The sequence below is a fragment of the Microcaecilia unicolor genome, chromosome 7 (genome assembly GCF_901765095.1).
Source record: "Microcaecilia unicolor chromosome 7, aMicUni1.1, whole genome shotgun sequence".
NCBI classification, from domain to species: domain Eukaryota; kingdom Metazoa; phylum Chordata; class Amphibia; order Gymnophiona; family Siphonopidae; genus Microcaecilia; species Microcaecilia unicolor.
In genome coordinates this window covers 87,435,287-87,459,171 of record NC_044037.1, presented here as the reverse complement: position 1 = coordinate 87,459,171, position 23,885 = coordinate 87,435,287, and the positions used below count along the sequence as shown (strand labels likewise).

The 23,885-nt window shown below is 43.9% G+C and overlaps 1 protein-coding gene across 1 annotated transcript in view; it reads right to left on the bottom strand.

Annotated features, from left to right (window-relative positions):
- The window catches only part of PHKA1 (phosphorylase kinase regulatory subunit alpha 1), a 434,625-nt gene that overhangs the window by 330,884 nt on the left and 79,856 nt on the right, over nucleotides 1–23,885 (bottom strand). Inside the window, 1 exon segment of the mRNA XM_030210224.1 lies at nucleotides 278–376. Coding sequence (XP_030066084.1) covers nucleotides 278–376 — 99 coding nt within the window.

Genomic DNA, 23,885 nt, shown 5'->3' with positions numbered 1-23,885 from the left:
GAATCTCCACCCTGCTTGTCCCTGGTAAAACTGTCCTGCCTCCAAGTCTATCCATACCATTGCGTGGTCTGATACTTCTTCAGGCCCTAGACAGCATATTTATAATGTTTGCTAAATTTAATGAATTTGATACTCAAGGGCTCCTGTAGCACTGGCTCCCTGCCCAGAGAAGCACAGAAAAATTCTGCACATGTGTTTGAAATAATAATTTCTTGTAATTTTATTTAGAACTTCAGAGAGAAAATATTATCCTAGTGTGTAGAAAAATTGAGTGTACCTGGCAGTGTTGCACCTCGTCAGAAAGAACATGGATAACAGACTGAGGACCTCCTTTAGCACCAAAGAGGTCCAGTTCATCCAGTGCTTCCAGCGCTGCCTACAAAAAGAAAAACAGAGACATACCCAAAGGCTCAGGAGTTTTGTTATCCAAAAGTCAGTTTCAAGATGGGTACACAAATAGGCTTAAACAGCTAATGTAAAAGTTAATATCCAAGTACAAAATACACCAAAGAGGTAAATCATATAGATGCAGATACAATGGGCCTCTGGTTTATTGTTCAGAGAACAGATAGGAAACTCTGGTCTTGCCTCTTGCATAGATGCTGGTTAGTTACAGCTGAACATCTGGATTTTCCCAGCCGTGAATTGATGGATTGCATTGCCCTAACCACATGATGCCTCTCAAAAACAAAAAAAGCTTTTTTTTCTGCAAAGGAGGGAGTGGCAAGATGGTGGCACGCAGAGATCACGTTTGAGCTCTCTCGAGTAGAGTTGCAATTATACAATATTATTCATCGATATTTTCGATATGCCTCATACCAAAAGGAAAGGTATAGTCAAGGCTGGGGCCTCGGCGACCAGAACCTCTTCCCCTTTGCAACTGACTATCAAGAGTTTTGCCGTGAGAACGCCTGACCAAATTGCCGGGAGGAGCCCCGCTGTCTCAGGAGGAGGAGACCCTTGCGACTTAGGGCTAGATGTCACTCTTTCTCCCCCGGTACTCAATCTGCCGCCTCCGCCCGAAGGATTTCTCTCCCAGCTGAGGTCACCTGAATCAGAAGTCGGTGAAGAAAGGCCTCAGAATAGAGGTTCTGTGGAGAAAACTACCAACGGAGGTCTGGGGCCTTCAAGCTCTCAGACTGCGAGTAGAGCTTTATTATCTAAACCGGTGACTTTGAAGAGCATTTGGGAAGCCCCCCAACAATTAGATGTTAAACTGACCAACTCGACAGAAGAAATTTCTACCTTAGTAAGTACTGTCGATACACTTTCTAAATCCCTTGAAATTATTAAGACAGACTCCACTAACCAAATGACTGAGCTTAAAGAGGAAGTGAGAAAGCTACAAGATTTTTCAACTATGACAATTAAAGACAAAAATTTGATTCATAGGAAAATTGAACAAATTGAAAATTAAAATCGGAGACTGAATCTTCGCTTCTTAAATGTTCCTAGAACTCTGGGGGTTAGCCCCCTAGATGCTTTCAAAAAATACTTAATAGAAGTTTTGAATTATTCCCCGAACCTTATTCCTCCAATTATGTTCCTGACAAAAAGAATTTAGAAGAAAGTTTGGATATGGAGTCTCAACAATTGCAACAAAAAGATGAAGAAAAACTGAATTTGAATTTGACTGATATATTAGAATCATCCATATCAGAGGACTAGTTTCCTTTATATTTGACCAGGATTTAGAAGCGGTAAAACGCTTATTTTTCAGGAAATCACAATCTTTATTTTATGGGAAAAAGATAAGGATGTACCCTGATGTTACTAGACAAACTTAGGAAAGGAGAAGAGCTTTTTTAGCCCTTAGGAAAGAAACCCTAGCAATAGGGGCTTCTTTTTACCTAAATTACCCTTGTAAATGTGTAATAAAATATCTAGGACTTAAATATATCTTTCTCCAACCTGAACAATTAAGTGTTTTTGTGAATCAAAAAAAGTTTGGGACAGTTTAATGTCTGATTTAAGTATGATTGAGAATAAGATTAGTAAGGTTAGGTTTAATGCGTGTAAAGTAATATTCATTTGAGTACATTATTCTTTATGTTCTCTCCTGAATATGGCACTCCTCTCTTTAATATTGTGGTCTAAAGAGGGCATAACAGATTTTTATTTATGGTTTAACTTAGACAAAATATACTTAAGCCTGCGTTGCCTATTCAAGTATTGTACTTGTTGAAATTAAGTTGTAATATATACAGTGGGGGAAATAAGTATTTGATCCCTTGCTGATTTTGTAAGTTTGCCCACTGACAAAGACATGAGCAGCCCATAATTGAAGGGTAGGTTATTGGTAACAGTGAGAGATAGCACATCACAAATTAAATCCGGAAAATCACATTGTGGAAAGTATATGAATTTATTTGCATTCTGCAGAGGGAAATAAGTATTTAATCCCTCTGGCAAACAAGACCTAATACTTGGTGGCAAAACCCTTGTTGGCAAGCACAGCGGTCAGACGTCTTCTGTAGTTGATGATGAGGTTTGCACACATGTCAGGAGGAATTTTGGTCCACTCCTCTTTGCAGATCATCTCTAAATCATTAAGAGTTCTGGGCTGTCGCTTGGCAACTCGCAGCTTCAGCTCCCTCCATAAGTTTTCAATGGGATTAAGGTCTGGTGACTGGCTAGGCCACTCCATGACCCTAATGTGCTTCTTCCTGAGCCACTCCTTTGTTGCCTTGGCTGTATGTTTTGGGTCATTGTCGTGCTGGAAGACCCAGCCACGACCCATTTTTAAGGCCCTGGCGGAGGGAAGGAGGTTGTCACTCAGAATTGTACGGTACATGGCCCCATCCATTCTCCCATTGATGCGGTGAAGTAGTCCTGTGCCCTTAGCAGAGAAACACCCCCAAAACATAACATTTCCACCTCCATGCTTGACAGTGGGGACGGTGTTCTTTGGGTCATAGGCAGCATTTCTCTTCCTCCAAACACGGCGAGTTGAGTTCATGCCAAAGAGCTCAATTTTTGTCTCATCTGACCACAGCACCTTCTCCCAATCACTCTCGGCATCATCCAGGTGTTCACTGGCAAACTTCAGACGGGCCGTCACATGTGCCTTCCGGAGCAGGGGGACCTTGCGGGCACTGCAGGATTGCAATCCGTTATGTCGTAATGTGTTACCAATGGTTTTCGTGGTGACAGTGGTCCCAGCTGCCTTGAGATCATTGACAAGTTCCCCCCTTGTAGTTGTAGGCTGATTTCTAACCTTCCTCATGATCAAGGATACCCCACGAGGTGAGATTTTGCGTGGAGCCCCAGATCTTTGTCGATTGACAGTCATTTTGTACTTCTTCCATTTTCTTACTATGGCACCAACAGTTGTCTCCTTCTCGCCCAGCGTCTTACTGATGGTTTTGTAGCCCATTCCAGCCTTGTGCAGGTGTATGATCTTGTCCCTGACATCCTTAGACAGCTCCTTGCTCTTGGCCATTTTGTAGAGGTTAGAGTCTGACTGATTCACTGAGTCTGTGGACAGGTGTCTTTCATACAGGTGACCATTGCCGACAGCTGTCTGTCATGCAGGTAACGAGTTGATTTGGAGCATCTACCTGGTCTGTAGGGGCCAGATCTCTTACTGGTTGGTGGGGGATCAAATACTTATTTCCCTCTGCAGAATGCAAATAAATTCATATACTTTCCACAATGTGATTTTCCGGATTTAATTTGTGATGTGCTATCTCTCACTGTTACCAATAACCTACCCTTCAATTATGGGCTGCTCATGTCTTTGTCAGTGGCCAAACTTACAAAATCAGCAAGGGATCAAATACTTATTTCCCCCACTGTAAATAAATAAAAAGCTTGGTACTGCGGTGGGGGCTATTTTATAAGAATCTCCACATTTAAATAGTTGCCTTTACTGATGTAGATCAGCTATACATCTAAACAGCAATTTTAGAAACCACTATTTACACATAGAGATCTACCCATCTTCAGATTTCCAAGGGGCCACAGTTTGGGTGTGACTAGCGCCAAAAATAAAGATGTGTTTCCCTATTTTACAAGGGGAATACATGAAGTGGTCACAAATTTTGCACATCAGCTTTTATACCTGACTCAACGCATGAATAACTGCCAGCCTGAAGGGGCAGGTGCAAAAGCTAATGACACAAACCCTTCACTCCCCTGACACCATCATACCCTCCCCTCCACGTCCTCTCCCCCCTAGCTTTTACTGGGGTTCCCTGTTGGTCTAGGGGTAGAGTGGAGGAGTGGCCTAGTGGTTAGGGTGGTGGACTTTGGTCCTGGGGAACTGAGGAACTGAGTTCGATTCCCGGCACAGGCAGCTCCTTGTGACTCTGGGCAAGTCACTTAACCCTCCATTGCCTGCCGCATTCAGCCAGCCATGAGTGGGAAAAGCGCGGGGTACAAATGTAACAAAAATAAAAATAAATAAAATAGTAGGAACAATCAGGGCCAGTCTTAGCAAGTGCGGGGCCCTAAGCAGACCAATCTGATGGGGCCCCATCCTAGCCCCGCCCTCACCCTAGCTCCAGGGCCGGCCACCCCTCCCCTCTGAGCTCCAGGGCGGCCACCCCTCCCTCCGAGCTCCCGGACCATCCCCAGGGCTCCCCAGCTCCCTCCCTCCCAGCTCCAAGGCCCCCCCCCTCTGAATTTTAAGTTACCTCATCGTCGACGTTGGAGCAGCCGGCAGGTAGTAGCAGCAGCCGTGAAAAGCGTGCGAGCTGCTGGGTGGCACTTCGGGAGCTTTCCTTTCCCTCGCTCAGCTCTGGTCCCGCCCTCAAAACGAGGGCGGGACCACAGCTGAACGAGGGAAGGGAAAGGAAGGCTCCCGAAGCGCCGCCCAGCAGCTCGCACGCGTTTCACGGCTGCTCCGACATCGGCGACTAGGTAACTTAAAATTCAGAGGGCGGGGGGACTGGAGCTTGGGCGGTTGGGGTGGGGCGACTTCAGGCGCGCCGCACGGGGCCCCCTTGAGCGCGAGGCCCTATGCGGTCACCTCGCCCTAAGACCGGCCCTGGGAACAATCGCTAGTTGGTTCTCCATTTGGCTCCCAATTCAAAATGGCGCCTTTGACCCTTTGAAAGTCTCATTATACTATTGCTAGGGGTCACGCTGCCAAATAAGGCAATTCAACCAAGTAGCTGTATATAGCTATTCAATATAATAAGAAGATCTCCTTGCTTTGTTGCGCCCTTACCTCTTCTTCTGCCCTGCAAGCGCATCCCACCATTTCTGCCCCTATCCCATTGACTGTCACTTCTCTGCCCACTTCCTCACTCAAGAATGAATGGTCTTCCTTTAACAACCAGTCTTTTGCCCTCCTGATTGATCTCATTAAGGATATGAATCCCTCCCTCTTAATCTCAGGACCATGGCCAGCAATATGGTGAAGCACTTTACATCATCGATTATAACCAGATTGCTTCCCATACTTCAATTAAGCCTGTTTTCAGGCTTTGTCCCTTTATCTGGAAGCAGTGCTTGAAAAAATAAAAAAACAGTTCTTCTACAGCTCTGCTCCTTCCTGGACCGTTTTTTTTTTTGTGCTCCAACCCTTACAAGCTTGTTTCTATAGAAGGAATCAGGGGCGTAGCTACGGGTGGGGCTGGGTGAGCCCAGGCCAGCCCAATCTCAGCTCAGGCCCACCCAGTTTCGGTACCAAATGCACATCCTTTCTTTTGTGGCAGCCGGCAGCTCTCCCGGTCCTCGTCCTCCTCCCTGCCTAAATGTTTTTGGGGGGTTTTCTTCAGTGCAGTGCGCCGCGGGTTGCGTAAGTCTCCCATGATGCAAGACGCAAGCGCTGCCTGCAGCAAGCCTGTGCCGCTATGGCCTCAATTCCCCGCCTCCCGCAGTGCACACGATGGCGCCGAACGCAGCCCACATGGGAAGGCTGCCAGCTCTGTTGCAGCGTGGCTCCTCATCTCCACACTTTGCCAAGTCACGGGTGTTGGACCGAGACCAATGCCCTCGCTGGATGCGATCAGCAGCAGCCTTTATTCGCTGTTGATCGATTCAACCCCACCGCCCCCCCCCCCCCAGTACCAACTTCCTGTGGCCTCAAACAACACACAGGCAGGAACCTGCACAGTGCTCTGCTGTACCACCTGCCAACAAGAGCAAGCAGCTGCCCAGGTAAAATAAATATATTTTAAATGTTGTTTTTAAACATAGAGTGTAACCAAAATGCTGGCTGATGGGAGCTTCTGGATAGGGGTGAACTCTTCATAGGGCAAAAAAAGGTATATTTATTTTTTTTAACTCTAGGCAGTGAAGAGCCCACCCCTACCCTGTAGCCCACCAGCCAGCAATTTTGATTACTCTTGTAATCAAATGCTGGCTGGTGGGGGGCTTCTGGGTGGGGGTGGGCTCTTGTAATCATAATACTGGCTGCTGGTGGGCTTCTGGGTAAGGATGGGGCTAGGCTGTTCACTACCTAGAGCACAAACAGGTATATTTAATCATTAAATATACCTTTTTTGCCCTAGGCAGTGAAGGGCCCACCCTCACCCAGAAACCCACCAACAATAAATTTTAATATTGCCTAGGTTAAAATTTTTTAAATGTTGTGTGTTTCTCATGTTGGTGGGGTTTTGGGTGGGCATGATCTCTGCAATGCCCAGGCTAAAATTAAAACAAACAAACAAAAAACAAGTATATACGGTTTTCTGGGTGGAGGTGGGCTTGGCAGTGCCCATGACATTAAAAAAATATATTATATTTAATGCCATGAGGGATGGGTAGGGGATAGGACAGGGCTGACACTAGGCTACAGAAATGTTTGCCATTATAGTAGACTTATGTCTGGTCAAATTTGATATGACATAATGTAACTATATTTAAAAATATTGTTTTTTTTCCATTAAGTATGTATGTATGTGGTTTATGTTGATGCAGGGCAGCTGTTGGGCAGACTACTTAGAAATGCATTCTAAGGCATTATTTTGTAGGATCCCAAGAACCACTACTCAAACTTATATACATAGTGCCCACCCATATTAGCTCTGGGCCCACCCAAAAAGTCAGGTCTGGCTACGCCACTGGAAGGAATAATACAGAAACTCTACTGACTGCCTTTTATAATGCCATCAGAACATCTTTGGACTAGTACTCTTTAGTAGTGGTTGTTTCACTGGACCCCTCCTTGGCCTTCGACCTGATTGTTCACTCCCTCCTCCTACAGTCTCTTCATTCTGTTGGTATTTCAGGGATTGGACTGTATTCTCTTGGTTTAGCAGTTATCTCTCGTACCTTTCAGATCACTCATCAACATACCCTCTCTGACATTTACCATTCTTCTGCAGGTGTCCTACAGGGCTCAATACTGGCTCCTGTCTTATTTAATATATTCCTTGTCCCTCTCTTAGCAGTTATTCAATCACAAGGTTGCACACCATATTGCTATGCAGATGACATTCAAATTATCTATCATTTGCCTACAACCTCTTCATCTATTTTAGAACTGAACACTTGTCTCCAGCTTATCTCCCAATGGTTCATTGACCATTGTCTTTTTCTTAACACCACATAATAAGAAGCTATCCATTTCCCCAAACTCTACACACCGATGCCATCATGTCCCACTCTTAACGGCCACTCTCTTATAAAGATTCTGTTAAAATTCTTGTATTACTTTTGATTCTAAATTGACCTCAAACCTCAAATTGATTCAGTCCTCCAATCTGCCTTCTTTGCCCTACACCAGATTTGGACCATCAAGCATCTTCTTCCCACCTCCTGTATTCACATGTTCATTATCTGCTTGGTAATTTCTCATCTGGACTACTGTAATGCCTGATATACTGGTTTGCTGCTCTGTGCCTTAAAAAGGTTACAACTTGCCCAATCTACCACTGTAAAACTGTTATAAACACCCTCTGCTTTGACTATGTCGCCTTTACTGCAACTAGAACACTGGCTTTCTATATCAGCCAGAATAAAGTATAAATTGTTGATTTTGGTTTACAAAGGCCATATCCACTTGACTCCTCACTACATTAACAACCTTCACCCCTTATATGCCCTATAAGGGATATGAAGCTGGTTTAGTACATCTGGTAAGAACACCTACCCTCTCTACATCTGGATATATTCTGAGATACTGTTTTCTCTTATGCAAGCCCTAAACACTGAAACACCCTCCCAGAACACATCAGGGCAGAAACCTCCTATAATAAATTCGAAAGCCTAATAAAAACATAGCTCTTTCAGGAAACCTTTCATACAACCTCATACTTTACCCCTTCCCCTCTCCTTCTGTTCTTTTAAATTAGATTGTACATCATATAGAAGCTATTTTGTTAGCTATTGGTGGTATGTCAAGCAATTGTAAATTAATTAGCAAACCAACAAACTGTCTACTGCAACCCCTACAACAGAACCAACCTTTCCAGTTACAACTAACCCGCAGTGATTGTGCCACAATATCCACCAGGACCTAGAGGTGGTCCTATTGAGCATAAAGAGAAGTACACTCCCTCCTCTCTCCCACGCACAGCCATCTCAGGCTCATTCAAGCACACAACAGAGACGGCTCTCAAAGTAATTCTTAAAAGGCCTATGGCCAACATACTGCCCTCTTGACCCTTGCCCAGCAAAGACAGTACAACTAGCAAATAAAATCCTCAATGAAGGGAGCACGAAAATTGATAACTCTACTTTTGTGGAAGGGAAGCCAACAACACTAAACCGTGCTGTGGTATACCGCCTACAGAAAAAGGGCTCCCTTGACCAAGGCAAACTTGAAAACTATAGACCAGTTTCTAACCTTCCTTTCCTGGCAAAACTTATAAGACAGTCTGCATTCAGCTGAACTAGCTAAATGAAAGAAATTGGTTATACCCATATCAATCTGGCTTCAGATCTGAGTATAGAATGCAGACCGTTCTTGTATTCCTGCTTGATGATCTCAACAGAAATTGTGACAGGGGATCCATCTCAGAACTAGTGCTGCTGGATTTCTCAGCAGCCTTCAACACAGTGGATAGGGTATACACAAAAAGCAGCAAATATGAGTTATCTTGTTGGGCAGACTGGATGAACCGTGCAGGTCTTTTTCTGCCGTCATCTACTATGTTACTATGATACTATGTTACTTTCATTCTTACTCCACTGGCAAGAATAGGTATCACTAGAACAGTATTTGCATAGTTCAAATCCTATTTGTCAAACAGACAACAATCCATTCCATTCTGCAAAAGCACATCATAATCTTGGTTAATGAACTGTAGGATACCACAGGGATCCATAATGTCATCTATTTTATTTAATATCTACCTTAAGCCTTCAAATGAGCAGTTTTGGTTGATGGACACAAAATTCTGTATCTATGCTGAAGAAATGAAGCTACTCATACCTACTGAACCAGATTTACCCACAAGTGAATAAACTAACTGCTTGTCTAGCAGCAATTCAGGAAGGGGTACACAACAACAAACTGACTGAACCCAAGTAGAACAATGCTACAGCAGAACTGATAGAGGACTGCAAGTGGAGTGACCACATTACACCCCTCCTTCCAAAACTGCACTGGCTAACAATACCTTACAGGACCAAATTTAAAACTCTATCTTTGATTTTCAAGGTCCTCAAACAAAATGGGCTAGAATACCTAAAGAATAAGTTAGCCCTCTACACACCTTCAAGGCCTCCAAGTTCCTCTCAAGGAGCATCAATATATGTACCCTCAACAAAAGAGACCGCATAACATTAAAACTAACAGCGAGACTTCTCTAGCCACCACTCTGGATATCACTCCCAGAGGGGCTACGTCTAACTGAAGACTACCTCTACATCAGGAAGTAGGTGAAAGCCTGGTTGTTCTCGCAAGCCTTTAATATATGTGGTGATGACCGACTATCCATTCACTTTGCATCCAGACTAGCTTGCTGCACACCCTGTAGCTAAGGCCAGTTCCTCATACCTTAATCAACTGTATATATAATTTGCGATCAATTTAGCAACCCATCTATTTATCCCAATGATTTTGCTCCACCCAGCTTGGCCGTCTATATATCTCAACTACACTTGCCTCTTCGGCTGTCTATTAAAACATTTCATTGTACTCTTAAAGTAAAGGAGAACACAGAAGATATTTTATTAATGAGTAATCCTAAGTGAGGGGGCATGTATAGCTATTTTATGGAGAAATTATGTCTTACCTGTGGGTTGTGCCCATCAGCCAGCAGATGTGGAAACAGATTCTAGAAATCTAGGCTCTATATTATAAGGGCATCATGCAGCCTCTGGAGTTCAGTATGTCAACTAACCAATGGTGTTCATGTTCTTACTTCTATTAAACTATCTTATCCATCCATCATCTTTAACAAACATGGCACTCTTCTGCTCTACTAAGACACAGTTCTCCAACTGGAACAGGAGCTGCCTCAGAAACAAAGCAAATAGGTTAAAGGTACTCTAAACTAGAAGTATCTTGCACTGTGAAAATAGTTGGAATAATATCCCAAAAATAGGAGAACCACCATTAATATCCAACTACTGAGGTCTTGGGATTGATCAGGGTTTAGTGCCTTTTTGGGCAATGTGCACTTTAAACCTTGAAGGGGCTGTTTATTCCTTGAAGATATAAGCTGAAGAAAAGAAGTTATTGAGCCAATATGCTATGGTACATTTAGAAGCTGCTTCCCCTTTCTTTGTACTATCAAACAGAACAAATCTGTCAGACTTCTCAATATACTTGAAGGGTATATATGAAATCTCATTTCAGACTAACATTATAATCTTAGGAGTGACCTTAGACTCTAATATGAGTATGGAAAATCATGTCAATGTAATAATCAGGAAAGCTTTTGTTAAACTCAAACTTTTAGGATAAATCAAATCACTTCTGAATCATTCTTAATAAAGAACTGCATTGCAAGCAACAATCATAAGTCAAGTAGATTATTGTAATATTGTCTTGTTAGGATTGCCAGATTCACAACTCCGACAAATACAAACTGTTCAAAATACAGCAGTTAAATTGATCTTGGGGGCAGGGGGAAGATCGACTGATCATGTCTCCCCGTTCTTGATAAGGTTACATTGGCTGCCGGTGAAGGCAAGAATTGAATTAAAGTTACTGATGCTTGTTTTTAAAATATTGCATGATTATCCCAATTACCTTCAAAATATGATCTCCTCCTACTCAGCTAGTAGACTGATACATTTGTCTCAGAAAGTTAGACTAAAGATATCTTCAGTCTCCACTTGTCAAAAATCCACTACCACCACATGATATTCGAGAAATCACCCGCTACCATACATTTAGGAGAGCTGTCAAATCTTACTTATTTGCCCAATATCTGACAGGTATTTAAATTAGAGATCTTATGCTGTTTTTAATTCTATTGTAATCAAATGGGATCTGTCCCATTTTTATTTTAGTTGCGAACCTCCTAGAGCAGTACTCTGGGTAAGCGGAATAGAAATGACCATATTAGACTAGATTAGATATCCAAGAAACGCAGCACTTTAAATTCCTCTCCGTGATCTTCTTTATTTATTTACTTCATTCTTATATTCTACAATAATCCAAAAACACATTTGATTCAATGTGGTTTACAATTATCAGTTAGGAGATGTTACATTCTTTTGTAATTATCATTTCATTACAATCAATGTGGGATATTTGTATTCTATGTTAATAACCATAACATTTCTTGAAAAGATAGGTTTTTAGACCTTTTCTGAACATAAGGTACTCGTTAATGCTTCTGATAGCCTGGGAATCGAGTTCCACCATTTAGAGCCCAGATAGCTGAATCCAGCCATGTAGATGGATTTGTAGATTATGTTTCTACAGTTGGGCAGATGAAGTAATAAATAACCTCTGGTTTCTGGACATGCATTTTTCAGTGATAATTCGATCAAGTCTAGCATATAATCAGGAGACATACCAAACAGTATCTTGAAATGAAGAAAGGATAAACGGGCTCATTCAAATGGAAAGAGGACACTACTTTAGGAATACGATGCTACTGTTCTGATAGAGACTCCTGCCTCTGAAAAATGAAGGAAAAGGTCTGAAACTCTGAAATTCTTCGAGGTGATGAAATGGTATGAGAATACGGTCTTTACAGCAGTGGCGTAGCCAGACCTGACATTTTGGGTGGGCCTGGAGCTAATATGGGTGGGCACTATGTATATAGGTATGATGGATTTCTAAGTAGCCCTGCATCAATACAAACCACATATATACTTAATAAAAAAACAGATATTTGTAATACATTATCCCATATCTTAAACTTGACCAGACATAAGACTGCAAACATCTCAATACACATGACAGGATCCTGCAATATAATTACAGCAATAGCATATATCCTTCAAACTTTGCTTTATAACAAATGCCTGATTAAGTAAACGTTGAAGTCTTTTTCACTTCCTCTAGCTCTACTCTATCTCCCTTCTGATGCTGACAAAATAAAATGTGGTACATATCCTTCAACTTTACATTATAATATATATGCCTTATTAAGCTGTATTAATCAAACATTTAAATTTTGGTAAATATACCTTTGAAGACTTCTTCCTTTTCTACCTACTATGGAATTTGTCGCATATAGAAAACATAGCTAGAATGTTTCCTCTTATAGCTTTCCTAGCAACACAAAATCCCTTCACCTCCAGGTACTTTGTGAAGTAAGAGAAAATCCTGCAAAGAAACTTCTTAGACTCTATGTTGCAAACTTTAACCAATTCTGAATACAAATGCCAATAACAGTCAGTACCTTTAAAAAGGCAGCAGTGAATACACACAACAGCAATACGCATCTCATTGGAAAGGCCAGACAAGTCAGAATCCTAGATCCACACAAACTACATGCCAGCAAAATCTCTCACCTGCTGGATCACATGCAGAACACAGACCAACCCTCATCAATTATAGAATTAAGGACCAAAAATCAGAAATTGTCTTGTAGCCTGGCATCAGTCCTTCGCTTCCTTACCCCCCTAACCATCCTTGTAGCCTGGCATCGGCCTTTCCCTTCCCTATCCTACCATGATCCAGCCCTTCTACTCTTCCCCCACTATCCATTCCCATAGCCCAACATCAGTCCTTCCCTTCCCCACCATCCATCTGATAACCAGGCATCTGCCCCACCCCTCCCTGCATGCAGCCTAGCATTAGCTCTGTCCTACCCCCTTACCCATAACTCCCTAGTATGGCATCCCCTCACTCACACCCAGAAACCTGCCCACATTAAATATAAAGCTTTTAAATAATAACAATATTATTATTATTTTAACCTGGGCACTGCAGAGACTTCCCCACCCAAAAACCCACCAACATAAAAAAATACAACTTTTTTAAAAAACTTGGGCATTGAGCCCACCCCCACCCAAAAACACATTTAAATTTGTTGGTGGGTTTCTGGGTGGGCTCGTCACTGTCTAGGGGGGGAACTCCTCACTCTCCCCTCCGCCCCCCCATGCGAGCATTTAAGGCATACCTTTGCTGGCAGGGATGCCGACTATCTTTCTCTTTTGATCTAGGCACAGGAAAAAAAAAAGATTTTAAATGCTCCCAGGTTTCAACCTAATTCATGTTTAATGTGGGAATATAAATGTTATAAATAACTTAAAACAAGTAAATAAATAGATAGAAACTCTGGATGTTGAGCACCTGATTCTCATAATATATCTATTTTAGTGGCTCTTTCCAGGAGAAAAAAAATCTCTACATGAATACAATAGTGCTAGAGTGTCCCTATAATCTGCCCCTCCTCCAAATGACACACTAATTACGATTTATAACAATTTACTACTTTACCTATGAAAAGCTGGCATGTTTGAACATATAAGTGAGATTAAATACACATGCTACCAACATTAAAGAACGACAACATGGATGCAGCAGCTCAAACGACTGCTTGCTTTGTTTGGGATGATGGTAGGGGAAAGAGACAAACCTCTGAGGAATCTTGACTAGATTGATGCATAAAGGTGGAAGCAGGAGGTATATCGCAAGTGATGAAATACACAAAGCAGTCATGGCATGCAAATTTCTGAAAGCTGCATGAAAACAAACAGTACTCTATCGTAACTAGCAGTGCAATTGCCCCGGGATATTTATCAAAGAATGTTTCTCTACAGGTTGTAAAAGAGAGCTCTGTAATCAAACACTCAGGTATGCTTTTTCAAAACGGAGGTTGACAACAGACCCAGCCTACACAAAACATAGCCCCAGACCATTTCAGCAATCCTGACACTTGGAACCTCTTCCCTTTTGAAAGCAGGGTACGGGATTACAGAAAGGAGCAGTGCCCCCTTGGGTGCACGGAGCCGAAGATAACATGGCGCCGTGCACCGAGGGGGCAAGCGCGCTCAGGCCAGCGGGGTGCCCAGGACAGGTACTAGGTGTTCGCCTGCCCGACGCGAAAGGGGCAGCCCGCTGGGAGAAGGGAGGAGAGAAAAACGGGGTATAAAAGCCCCGGGGAGGAGCCCGGACGCCCTCTTTCCTGTCCGGGCTCCAGGTGCAAAGCTCTACAGCTCACCTGTATCGCGACCCTGCGACCAGGCTCTCCAGCAATCCAGGCACTCCTGCACGCAGGGGAGACGGCGACGACGACAGAAAACAGCCGGCGAAGAGTATCCCGGTTCCCCACACCAGTTCCGGCGTAGGGGAAAAGAAACAAGAGAGGAGTTCAGCGCGATCCTGCATCAAACCGCTAAAGTTAACCGCCGAGTGTTGCAGTTGAGCCAGGAGGCCGAATCGTAAGTAATAAAAAAAAAAAAAAAAAGAAAAAGAAAGAAACCGGCGGCAGTTTTAGTGAGCAGGGAGGCATAGTGTATGACCATGCTGCTGCTGGGGGCGGCCATCTTGGTTAGTATGACCATGCTGCTGCTGGGGGCGGCCATCTTGGTTAGAGCAGGCCTCTGTTTATGCAGGGGCGGCCATCTTGGATAGGGCAGACTCCTTAGGCCATTAGCGGATATTGGTGGGCAGCCATATTGGGGAGGGCATTTACATTTCAGAATTAGAGCCAAGGATGTGAATAGGAGATGGCCATATTGGGGATGGCAGGAATCTAGCAATCACCCTCCTGTAACCAGTTTTAAATCCGAATTCAAAAACAAACAAAAAAAAACAGATGGGGATCTTAGCAATTATGTACCTACACCGAGAGGCAGATATTAACTTGTTATCTCTTAAGTCTGTTTAGATCCTTGTCTGTCGGCTACCTTGCATTACCCTCCCCCATCAGAATGGAAGCAGGCACAGACGCGATCGAAACCTGCCCCACAGTAGAAATCAGAGCTGAGGACGGACGCATCTAACCTCTTTGAGCTGCAGCCCTGCCTTCACTGTTGCCGGCTTCCAAGTCCCGGCCTGTACTTCGGTGGCCTGAAGGCTGAAGCAAGAACCTTGAGCTGCAAACCTCATGTTTGTGGCAGAAATTTCCTGTGACACTGGTCTGCATGCCATGGGGAACGGAGGTAAGGCAAGGCAGGCAGAGAGCTCCTGTTTTTTTTTTGCTGCGTGTGTGGCTGTGAGCACAGCCAATGAGGCTGGAGCCCTAGCAATTTCCTTAAGCCAAAGACAGAATCGATTGGTGGATCAGGCGAAACTGGGTGGGCCTGGGTCCACCCAGGCTCACCCGTAGCTACGCCCCTGCTTTACAGTGAGATCCTTTAAGGCTGCTCTTTGAAAAGGCTCATAAGGAGGAAGATCTAGAGCTTTGGGAATGAGATATAAATTCCATTCCAAATAAGAACAGGGACAAGGAGGGCTAACAAAGATCACTGTAAGTGACCTCAGAAACAAAACAAAGCTGCTACTTGAACTTTCAAGGAACCTAAAGACAAACGTTTATGTAGTACATCCTGAAGGAATGCTAACATCTGGGCTGCAGAGGCTGAAAAGAAGCAAATCGTATCCCAGCAACAAAACTTGAAAAATCTTCAGTTCCTAGACTATACAGAGAGGATGTGGAATGCTTTGTAGCCTGAAAGAAGGTGGCAATCACTTCTTTGGAATGTCCCTTGCATTTCAAGCATGACCTTTGAAAAGCCAGGCAGTAAATCAGAACAGAGCTGGGTTTTCCATCACTAACAGTCCTTGGAAGACCTTTTTACTGCAAAAACAAAAAAACAACAACAAGAGATGGTCCCTGTTGAGACATAAAATAAAAATAAAAAAGAGATGCACAAGCCAGGGTCTCCTAGGTTAAACTGGAGCTAAAAGAACAGTGGATTGGGGGAGAGGGGGGTGATTGCTAATCTTCAAGTAACTTTGGTAGAGGTGGAAATACATGAGGTTGGGCCAAGGCCAAGGTTCAAGTAATGCATCTTGATCCTCGGACCCGACTCCTCCTGATAACTAAGAAAAAAGAAACTCTGGAGTTGTTCTTTGCTGCTATGAAGTCCAGAACTGGGACACACTAACAGCTTGTTTTTCAAGACCTCATAAGATAGTTCCCATAACATAGGCAACCGAGACCACTCGGGCCCACCATTCACTTCTTTACCACCATAACCCAATAAAGACTTCACACTTAGCATTTCTTGAAGTGGCACAACTTGGCCGCAGCTTTATTTTAATTACAAACATATCTTAATCCTGGGCATACCCAAGCCGCTTCAGCCTCTGGCTCAATAACCCCCAAGCCAAGTCCGCCGCCCTAGCAAGACTGGCTAATCTTGAACAGAGCTCCCCGCCGCACAGCAAGGGGGCCGTACCGTAATCGCAGCTGCCAGCTGCCTATTTAATCCCATCCGGCTTGGGTACCCCGCCAAAGCTGTGACAATTTATACATGTGTACATCCTGTTTATAATGGGGAGGGGGGGCTGGGTGCCGTCCGCTGCCCTGGCCACCGAAGAGGTCGTCCCTGCACACTTCAGGGGCTTTTAACCCCTTCGGTAGCCCCTCCTATTGCCAGCGGGGAGCCTCGAGCGTCAGGGTCCTGCCCCTTCCCCTGCCTCGCTTGCTCCCAGCTGGCCTCGGCGCGCATGCCCGTCAGGGCACGGCGCCATGTTAGTTTTGGCTCCGTGAACCCTGCGGGGCACTGCGCCTTGCTTTTCTCCTGACTTGATCGAGTACCTACTCAGAAATCCTGCTTGGGTATTCTCCACTCTGGTAATATAGGTCACCAAAGGAGCTGATACATGCTTCTCTACCCACAACATAAAGAGATTCACTTCTCAGTCTACAGATACACACTCCTGATGATTCCTTTGTTTGTTGATGTAGGCTACTGCAGTCTTGTTTTATTTAAAAGTTCATAACTTGTATGATCTACTATTCTCAGCAGGGAACAACTTTACATACATAATAATCTGATATATATATCCTATGGGCATCTCTAATGTTTAGCACGCCCACAATGTTATCACGCGCTAAAAACATGAGTGCGCCTTAGTAAAAGACGCCCTCAGAGACCAACCTCCCCTTACACACTAGTTCTTGACAAAGTCCTCCACAACTGACTAAGCTGGCATTAGTTGTCACTACTGTTCAGTTGGATGAGTGTAGGCTTATTCTCTGCAGCAGACTAACGTTAGAGCCACCAGCACATCCTGAATTAGAACCAGATGACCAAGGTTGGCATGCTCTCTGACCATCAGTTGAGAAGAGAAGACTGCAAAGTCTCACGTGAGCTCGTATCCATGGAACCAAATCCAAGGTCATTGCCTTGGAATCTAGAACATGCATATAATCCCGTGCCTGAGGGGCTGTCTGACTGAGAAGTCGCCTGATTTGGAATTGAAACTTCAAACTTCTCTGATTGGAAGGTATACCATCCTTAACGGTGTAAAATCTTGCCTCTAAATATCCTAGTTCTTGAGTGGGAACTAAATGGGAATAGGCAAATAAGCTCCCTTGAGATCTAAAGATGTGAGAAATTCTCCTGGTTTCAAATCTGCAATCACCAAGCTTAAGATTCCATCCTGAAGGGCAATTTACCCCTTGAGGTCTAAAATTGGACAGAAGATACCTTCCTTTGGAACAATTAAATTGAGTATCTTCTTGTGCCCCCCTTGTTGAGAGGAACAGGTAATATGGGTCCTAGAACAAGAAAATTCCAAGGTTTGTGCTATACCACTAACACTTTGATAAGAACCCAACAAGGAGGAAGAAGAAAGAGAACAAAAATATTCCAGGAAAATTCCAGATTGTAACCGTGGGTATTATGTTTGAAACCTACAGTGAGGAGAAGACCTGAAGGTACTCATTGGAAAGATCTTGCAACTCCAGAAGACCAGGGGAGAAAAGTATGCCTTGGGAGTTTCCTTTCCTGTCTGTCCAAAAGGACGTATGGCAGACCTGATATCCAGAACTGCAATACAAACTTGATTTCCCTGGCCAATACTTCCTCACTTCCCCAAATATGGGCCTGGAAGTGTTCTGTCTTGAAAAAGATTTGGGTTTATCTTCTAGTAACCTTAACCAGCTTTTCCAAATCCTCACAAAAGAGAAACTTACCCTTACAAGAGAGCCTACTGAAACAAGATTTTGAAGTAAATAACTCATGAGAAGACAATGCTAATGCCATCCATTAGCAGAAGCTCTCAGCAAATGTTAGCCACGTAGGCAAGACTTCTTTTCAAACAAAGGATTATGAAAAAGTATCTTCCAGATCCTCTAGGGAAGACAGGCACTACAAACTGCTGCAGGAGCATTAAGGCTGAGACAAGAAATGACTGCTTAAGTTGCATTTCCAACTTCCAATCCTACAAGTCTTTTAGAGGCATACCTCCCTCCTATAGGGGTAGTTGACCACCTCAAGCTGCCTTAGCTTCTCCTTATCTCCCAACAGTAACTGATAAAGTGTAGCCATAAAGATATCAACCTTACATAAGTACATAAGTATTGCCACACTGGGACAGACCAAAGGTCCATCAAGCCCAGTATCCTGTTTCCAACAGTGGCCAATCCAGGTCACAAATATCTGGCAAGATCCCAGAAAAGCTCAATACATTTTATGCTGCTTACCCTGGAAATAAGCAGTGGATTTTCCCAAGTCAATTTAATAATGATCTATGGACTTTTCCTTTAGGAAGCCGTCCAGACCCTTTTTAAACCCCGTTAAGCTAACCACCTTTACCACATTCTCTGACAATGAATTCCAGAGTTTAATTATACGTTGAGTGAAGAACAATTTTCTCCAATTCGTATTAAATTTACTACTTTGTAGCTTCATCGCATGCCCCCTAGTCCTAGTATTTTTGGAAAGAGTAAACAAATGATTCACATCTACCCGTTCCACTCCACTCATTATTTTATAGACCTCTATCATATCTCCCCCCTCAGCCATCTGTTCTCCAAGCTGAAGAGCCCTAGACACTTCAGCCTTTCCTCATAGGGAAGCTGTCCCATCCCCTTTATCATTTTCGTCGCCCTTCTCTGTACCTTTTATAATTCCACTATATCTTTTATGAGATGCAGCGACCAGAATTGAACACAATATTCAAGGTGCGGTTGCACCATGGACCGATACAAAGGCATTATAACGTCCTCACTTTTGTTTTCCATTCCATTCCTAATAATACCTAACATTCTATTTGCTTTCTTAGCCACCGCAGCACACTGAGCAGAGCATTTCAATGTTATCATCAACGACGACACCGAGATCCCTTTCTTGGTCGGTGACTCCTAACGTGGAACTTTACATTACGTAGCTATAGTTCGGGTTCCTCTTTCCCATATGCATCCCCCTTGAAAGTCACCTCTGGATCAACCCATGCTGAAGTAATGAGATTCTGAATAGATTGAGGGATAGGAAAAGTTTTGGAAAGACCTCTAGTGCTCAGTGGAATACAATTTCCAAAGGAACAAGCTTCTGGAGCAAAAGTTATAGAGATACTTAAAAGTCGCAAAGTTTTAAAAATTACAGACACTAAATCCACTGTGGAAAAAAGATGTACAACTGAGGAGTCATCTCCTTCAACTGGAATCTCCCCTTCTTTAAGCTGGTCCTTTTGAGATCCAGGACTGGATACTGTAGAATCCAAACGATCTGAAAGTCTGTCTCACAGGCAAAACTGAGCTGGACTTCCAAACATCCAAACATCTTCACTTTGAGGCTGAACAGTCTTCCAAGATTCTTAGAAATTAAAGGAGCAAAAACTGCACCTTGCTCCAGCTGAGAATGCTTTAACAAAAAAGCTTTGTGAAGCAACAAAACAAACTCTGGGGAGAAAAGCATGTCCAGGCCCAGAGTTTGCTCCTTTGAGATCTCTGGAATGTTTGTAGATATTCCTAAAGGGATGGCTGGTGGGGGAAGGGGGTCCTAACTTGAGCAATGTTCCCCAATTAAGAAAACTACAGTTCCACTCAAGCCAGCAATGTAGACTTAAGTCGGAAGAAGACCTGTTAGACATAGCCAGTTATCACTGCTACCAAAACTTGGAGCCATGGTAAAAAGGTAAGAGCTGTGGCAGAATCATCATTCTGCGCCAAAACTGTTTTTTGGGAGTTTTTTTGCCAGGCTACTGGAGCAGTCAGCTACTGAGGAGAGCCCATTCAAACATGCAATACGCTCTCCCACAGCTGTGCACCCGGGCTCTACAATGCTGGCAGCACTTTGTGCACTCAGCAGCAGCCTTCACAGTAGGTAAGCCCAAGGGTTACCTCGGGCACATTACTCATGACCCAAAATTTAGTTCAGTGCTGCATCTTATTCCGGAACACTCACCGGCTCTTAACAAAATGAATGCAGCTTCAGTCCCGGGTTCCTCAGGAACAGCTTCGCGAACAGCTGCTTGAATAAATTGTTAAGCTCTGGAACTCTTTACTGGAGGATGTAGTAACAGCAGATAGCATATCTGGGTTTAGAAAGGGTTTGGAGAAGTTTCTGGAGGAAAAGTCCATAGTCTGCTACTGAGACGGAGAAGGGGAAGCAACTGCTTGCCCTGGGATTGGTAGCATGTAATGTTTCTACTATTTGGGTTTCTGCCAGGTACTTGTGACCTGGCTTGGCCACTGTTGGAAACAAGATACTGGGCTAGATGGACCATTGGTCTGACCCAGTATAGCTATTCTTATGTTCTTATGTAGTGAGAAGATAAGCTCTCTTGCCTACCAAGCTTGTAGAGTCAGTCAGGTAACCATTAAAAAAGCAAAGCCTAGAAATCTATTTTTTTCCATAAAGAAAACAAAATCTGACAACATTGAGGGCCCTGTTTACTAAGGCGTGTTAGTGCTTTTAGCATCCGAGCGAGGGTCAGTCTCTTCCATAGAGTCCGCAAAGGATCTCTGGGAGAACTCAGACACGCTGCCATCATCCACATCCGAGGAGACTGAGTCCCCTAGGGGCTGAAAATCCACCCGAGGGCATTTGAGCACAGAGGCCTCATCACCCTTATCAGACAGGGGAGTGGGGGCAGCGTTCTGCATAAGAAAGGCCTGATGCAGCAGCAAAATGAACTCAGGGGAGAAACCCCCTAGCCTGTGCATTTCTGCAGCTTGCGCCGCGGCCCTAGAGGCGCTCTCAACCTGCGAACCCAAGATCGGGGGAGAGGTGCGTTGCGCGTCCAAAATGGCGTCCGGCGCGAAACTCCGAGAAGGAGCCACGCGGGAAGAATGGCGTTTTAATTTCGCCAACTTCTTACTGTCACCCGACTCAAGGGCGACCAAGCTGTTAATGTCTCCCATCTCGAGGGCGGCCCAAGAAGAAGCCGACCGAATCGCGTGGCCGGTCACAACCGGGAGGGTGGCCAACGGGGGATGGGCGCCTAAGGTGGGAAAAACCACCGCACCGGGGGAAAAACCGGGAAACTCTCCCGACTCCGAAAGGGCGCCCAAAAAAGGCGACTCTGCCTTCGGGCCCCCCGCTTCCCCGCTAGGCGCACGAGCGCATTCCGGGGAGCGTCTTTTCGCGCCCTTGCCATCCGAGGCCATAGCCACGTGGAGACCATTCGGGGAACCCCCTGCCCGCTAGTAAAAGGTAAAGTTATCTGCTTCTCGCTCCGAGCTGCAACGATTTGGAATCCCAGTGAGTAGCTGCAAAAAAGGACGTCTCTCTCTCAAGGACGTCTATTTTTCTGTTTGTTTGTTTGTTTGTTTGTTTTTTTTAAACGGAGCCAGCAGGAGGGGGGAGAAAAGGAGGGACCTGCTACCACCAGGTTTGCACTTGCTCACGAAGAGCCCTCAACCCCAGGTACTCAACAAAACCTAAACGATTAGGCCTGGAGACCTAGCCAGAGCTGCTGCTGTGTGACCACACACCTGCTGAGATAGAGAACATACTGAGGAGTTTCCGGCAGCACATGACCACATAAAGGGAGGCAAAAGATTGCTCTCTATCTCCACCTGCTGGTAGATGGACACAACCCACCAGTCTATGGATTGATCTGCTTGATGAAATGGAACGAGTGTTTAAAATGTTAACGTGCCATATAACGCTACTTAGTAAACATGGCCCTAAAAGAGGGAGGGAAGGAAAAATAAAGGGGAGAAATTCTCAGGCTCCTCCGAGATGTCTCCTATCCTTCAGATAATAAATAACACCTCTCCCTTTTCTCCAATTGACCAAGGAGATTCCATACAGACTTTGCCAAGAGCTGCACAGTTTCACCTGCCACCATCTTTTGGACACAGAGAAATATTGAACACCTGAGGCTGCATAGTTTCTCTATAGGATAGATCCCAGATTTCTAGAATCTCTAGCTCCACATCTGTGGCGGACGGGCACAACCTACAGGTTCTCTATTGGTCCAGTAAGGCTGCTAAAGAAATAAGGTTCTCAGACAGCAGACCCCTACAGCAAACTACAATGATGTGAAAAGTTTCCCCCCCTCCCAATTTCCTCCATTATTTCATACAGGTCACAATGAATGGTTTCTGATCTTTAAACAAAATGTAATACTGTGTTAGACAAAGCAAACCCGAGTAAACACATAACACAGTTTTTTAAATTATTTCATTTATTTAAAGAACAAAGTTATCCAACACTAATATCACCCATTTGAAAAAGTAACTTTCTCCTAAACTTAAGGTTATCAATAGAAATCAAACAAAATAAAACATGGAAAAGAAAATAAGATGATACCTTTTTTTATTGGACATAACTTAATACATTATTTCTTGATTAGCTTTTGAAGGTTGCCCTTCTTCGTCAGATCGGAAATAAGCAAATGTGGTAGCAGATAGTATATATAAGTGAAACATCCAAGCATTACTTTGACAATCTGACAGGGTGGGAGAGTGGGGGTGGGTAGGAGGTATGTATGGGGACATCAAAGCATTTCATTGATATTCTAACAGGATGGGTGTGGGTAGGTGAGAGGAGGGTGATAAACAGAGAAATACAATTTTATGGTTTATAATGGGCTAGAAAACCCAGATCCTTGTTAAGTCCTGTCTGTTGGGTGTCAAAATATTCAATCATTCTGACTTCAAAGGTCTTACGTTTCTGTATTGTTTAAAAGTTACCTTTCAGGATTCTTACTATGAAATCACTGGTGCAGTGTCCTGGTCTTGTAAAATGCTGGCCTACCGGGGTGGGAACCTGACTGGCACCGGCTATCTTCATGTGATGTCTGTGCAGATTAAATCTTGTCTTAAGCATCTGGCCTGTTTCTCCAAAAAAGCATCCTTCGTTACATTTTTTACACTGAATGATATATACCACATTGGAAGATGAGCATGTGAAAGATTCCTTTATGTTGAATATTTTTCCTTTGTGAATGACTGTGGGGTCCTGTGAAATGTTTTGGCATAGCTTGCAGCTGGATATATTACAGGGAAATGTGCCCTTCTTTTCCTTTTCAGTCTGTGTTGGGAGTTTACTTCTGATTAGCTTGTGTTTTAAGTTGGGTGGCTGTCGGAAGGCCAGCACTGGTGGGAATGGGAATATCTCTTTCAGTAATTCATCTTCCTGGAGTAGAGGCTGTAGGTCTCTTATGATTTTCCTCAGTTTCTCCAGCTCTGGGTTGTATGTCACTACAAGAGGGATTCTGTCTGTGG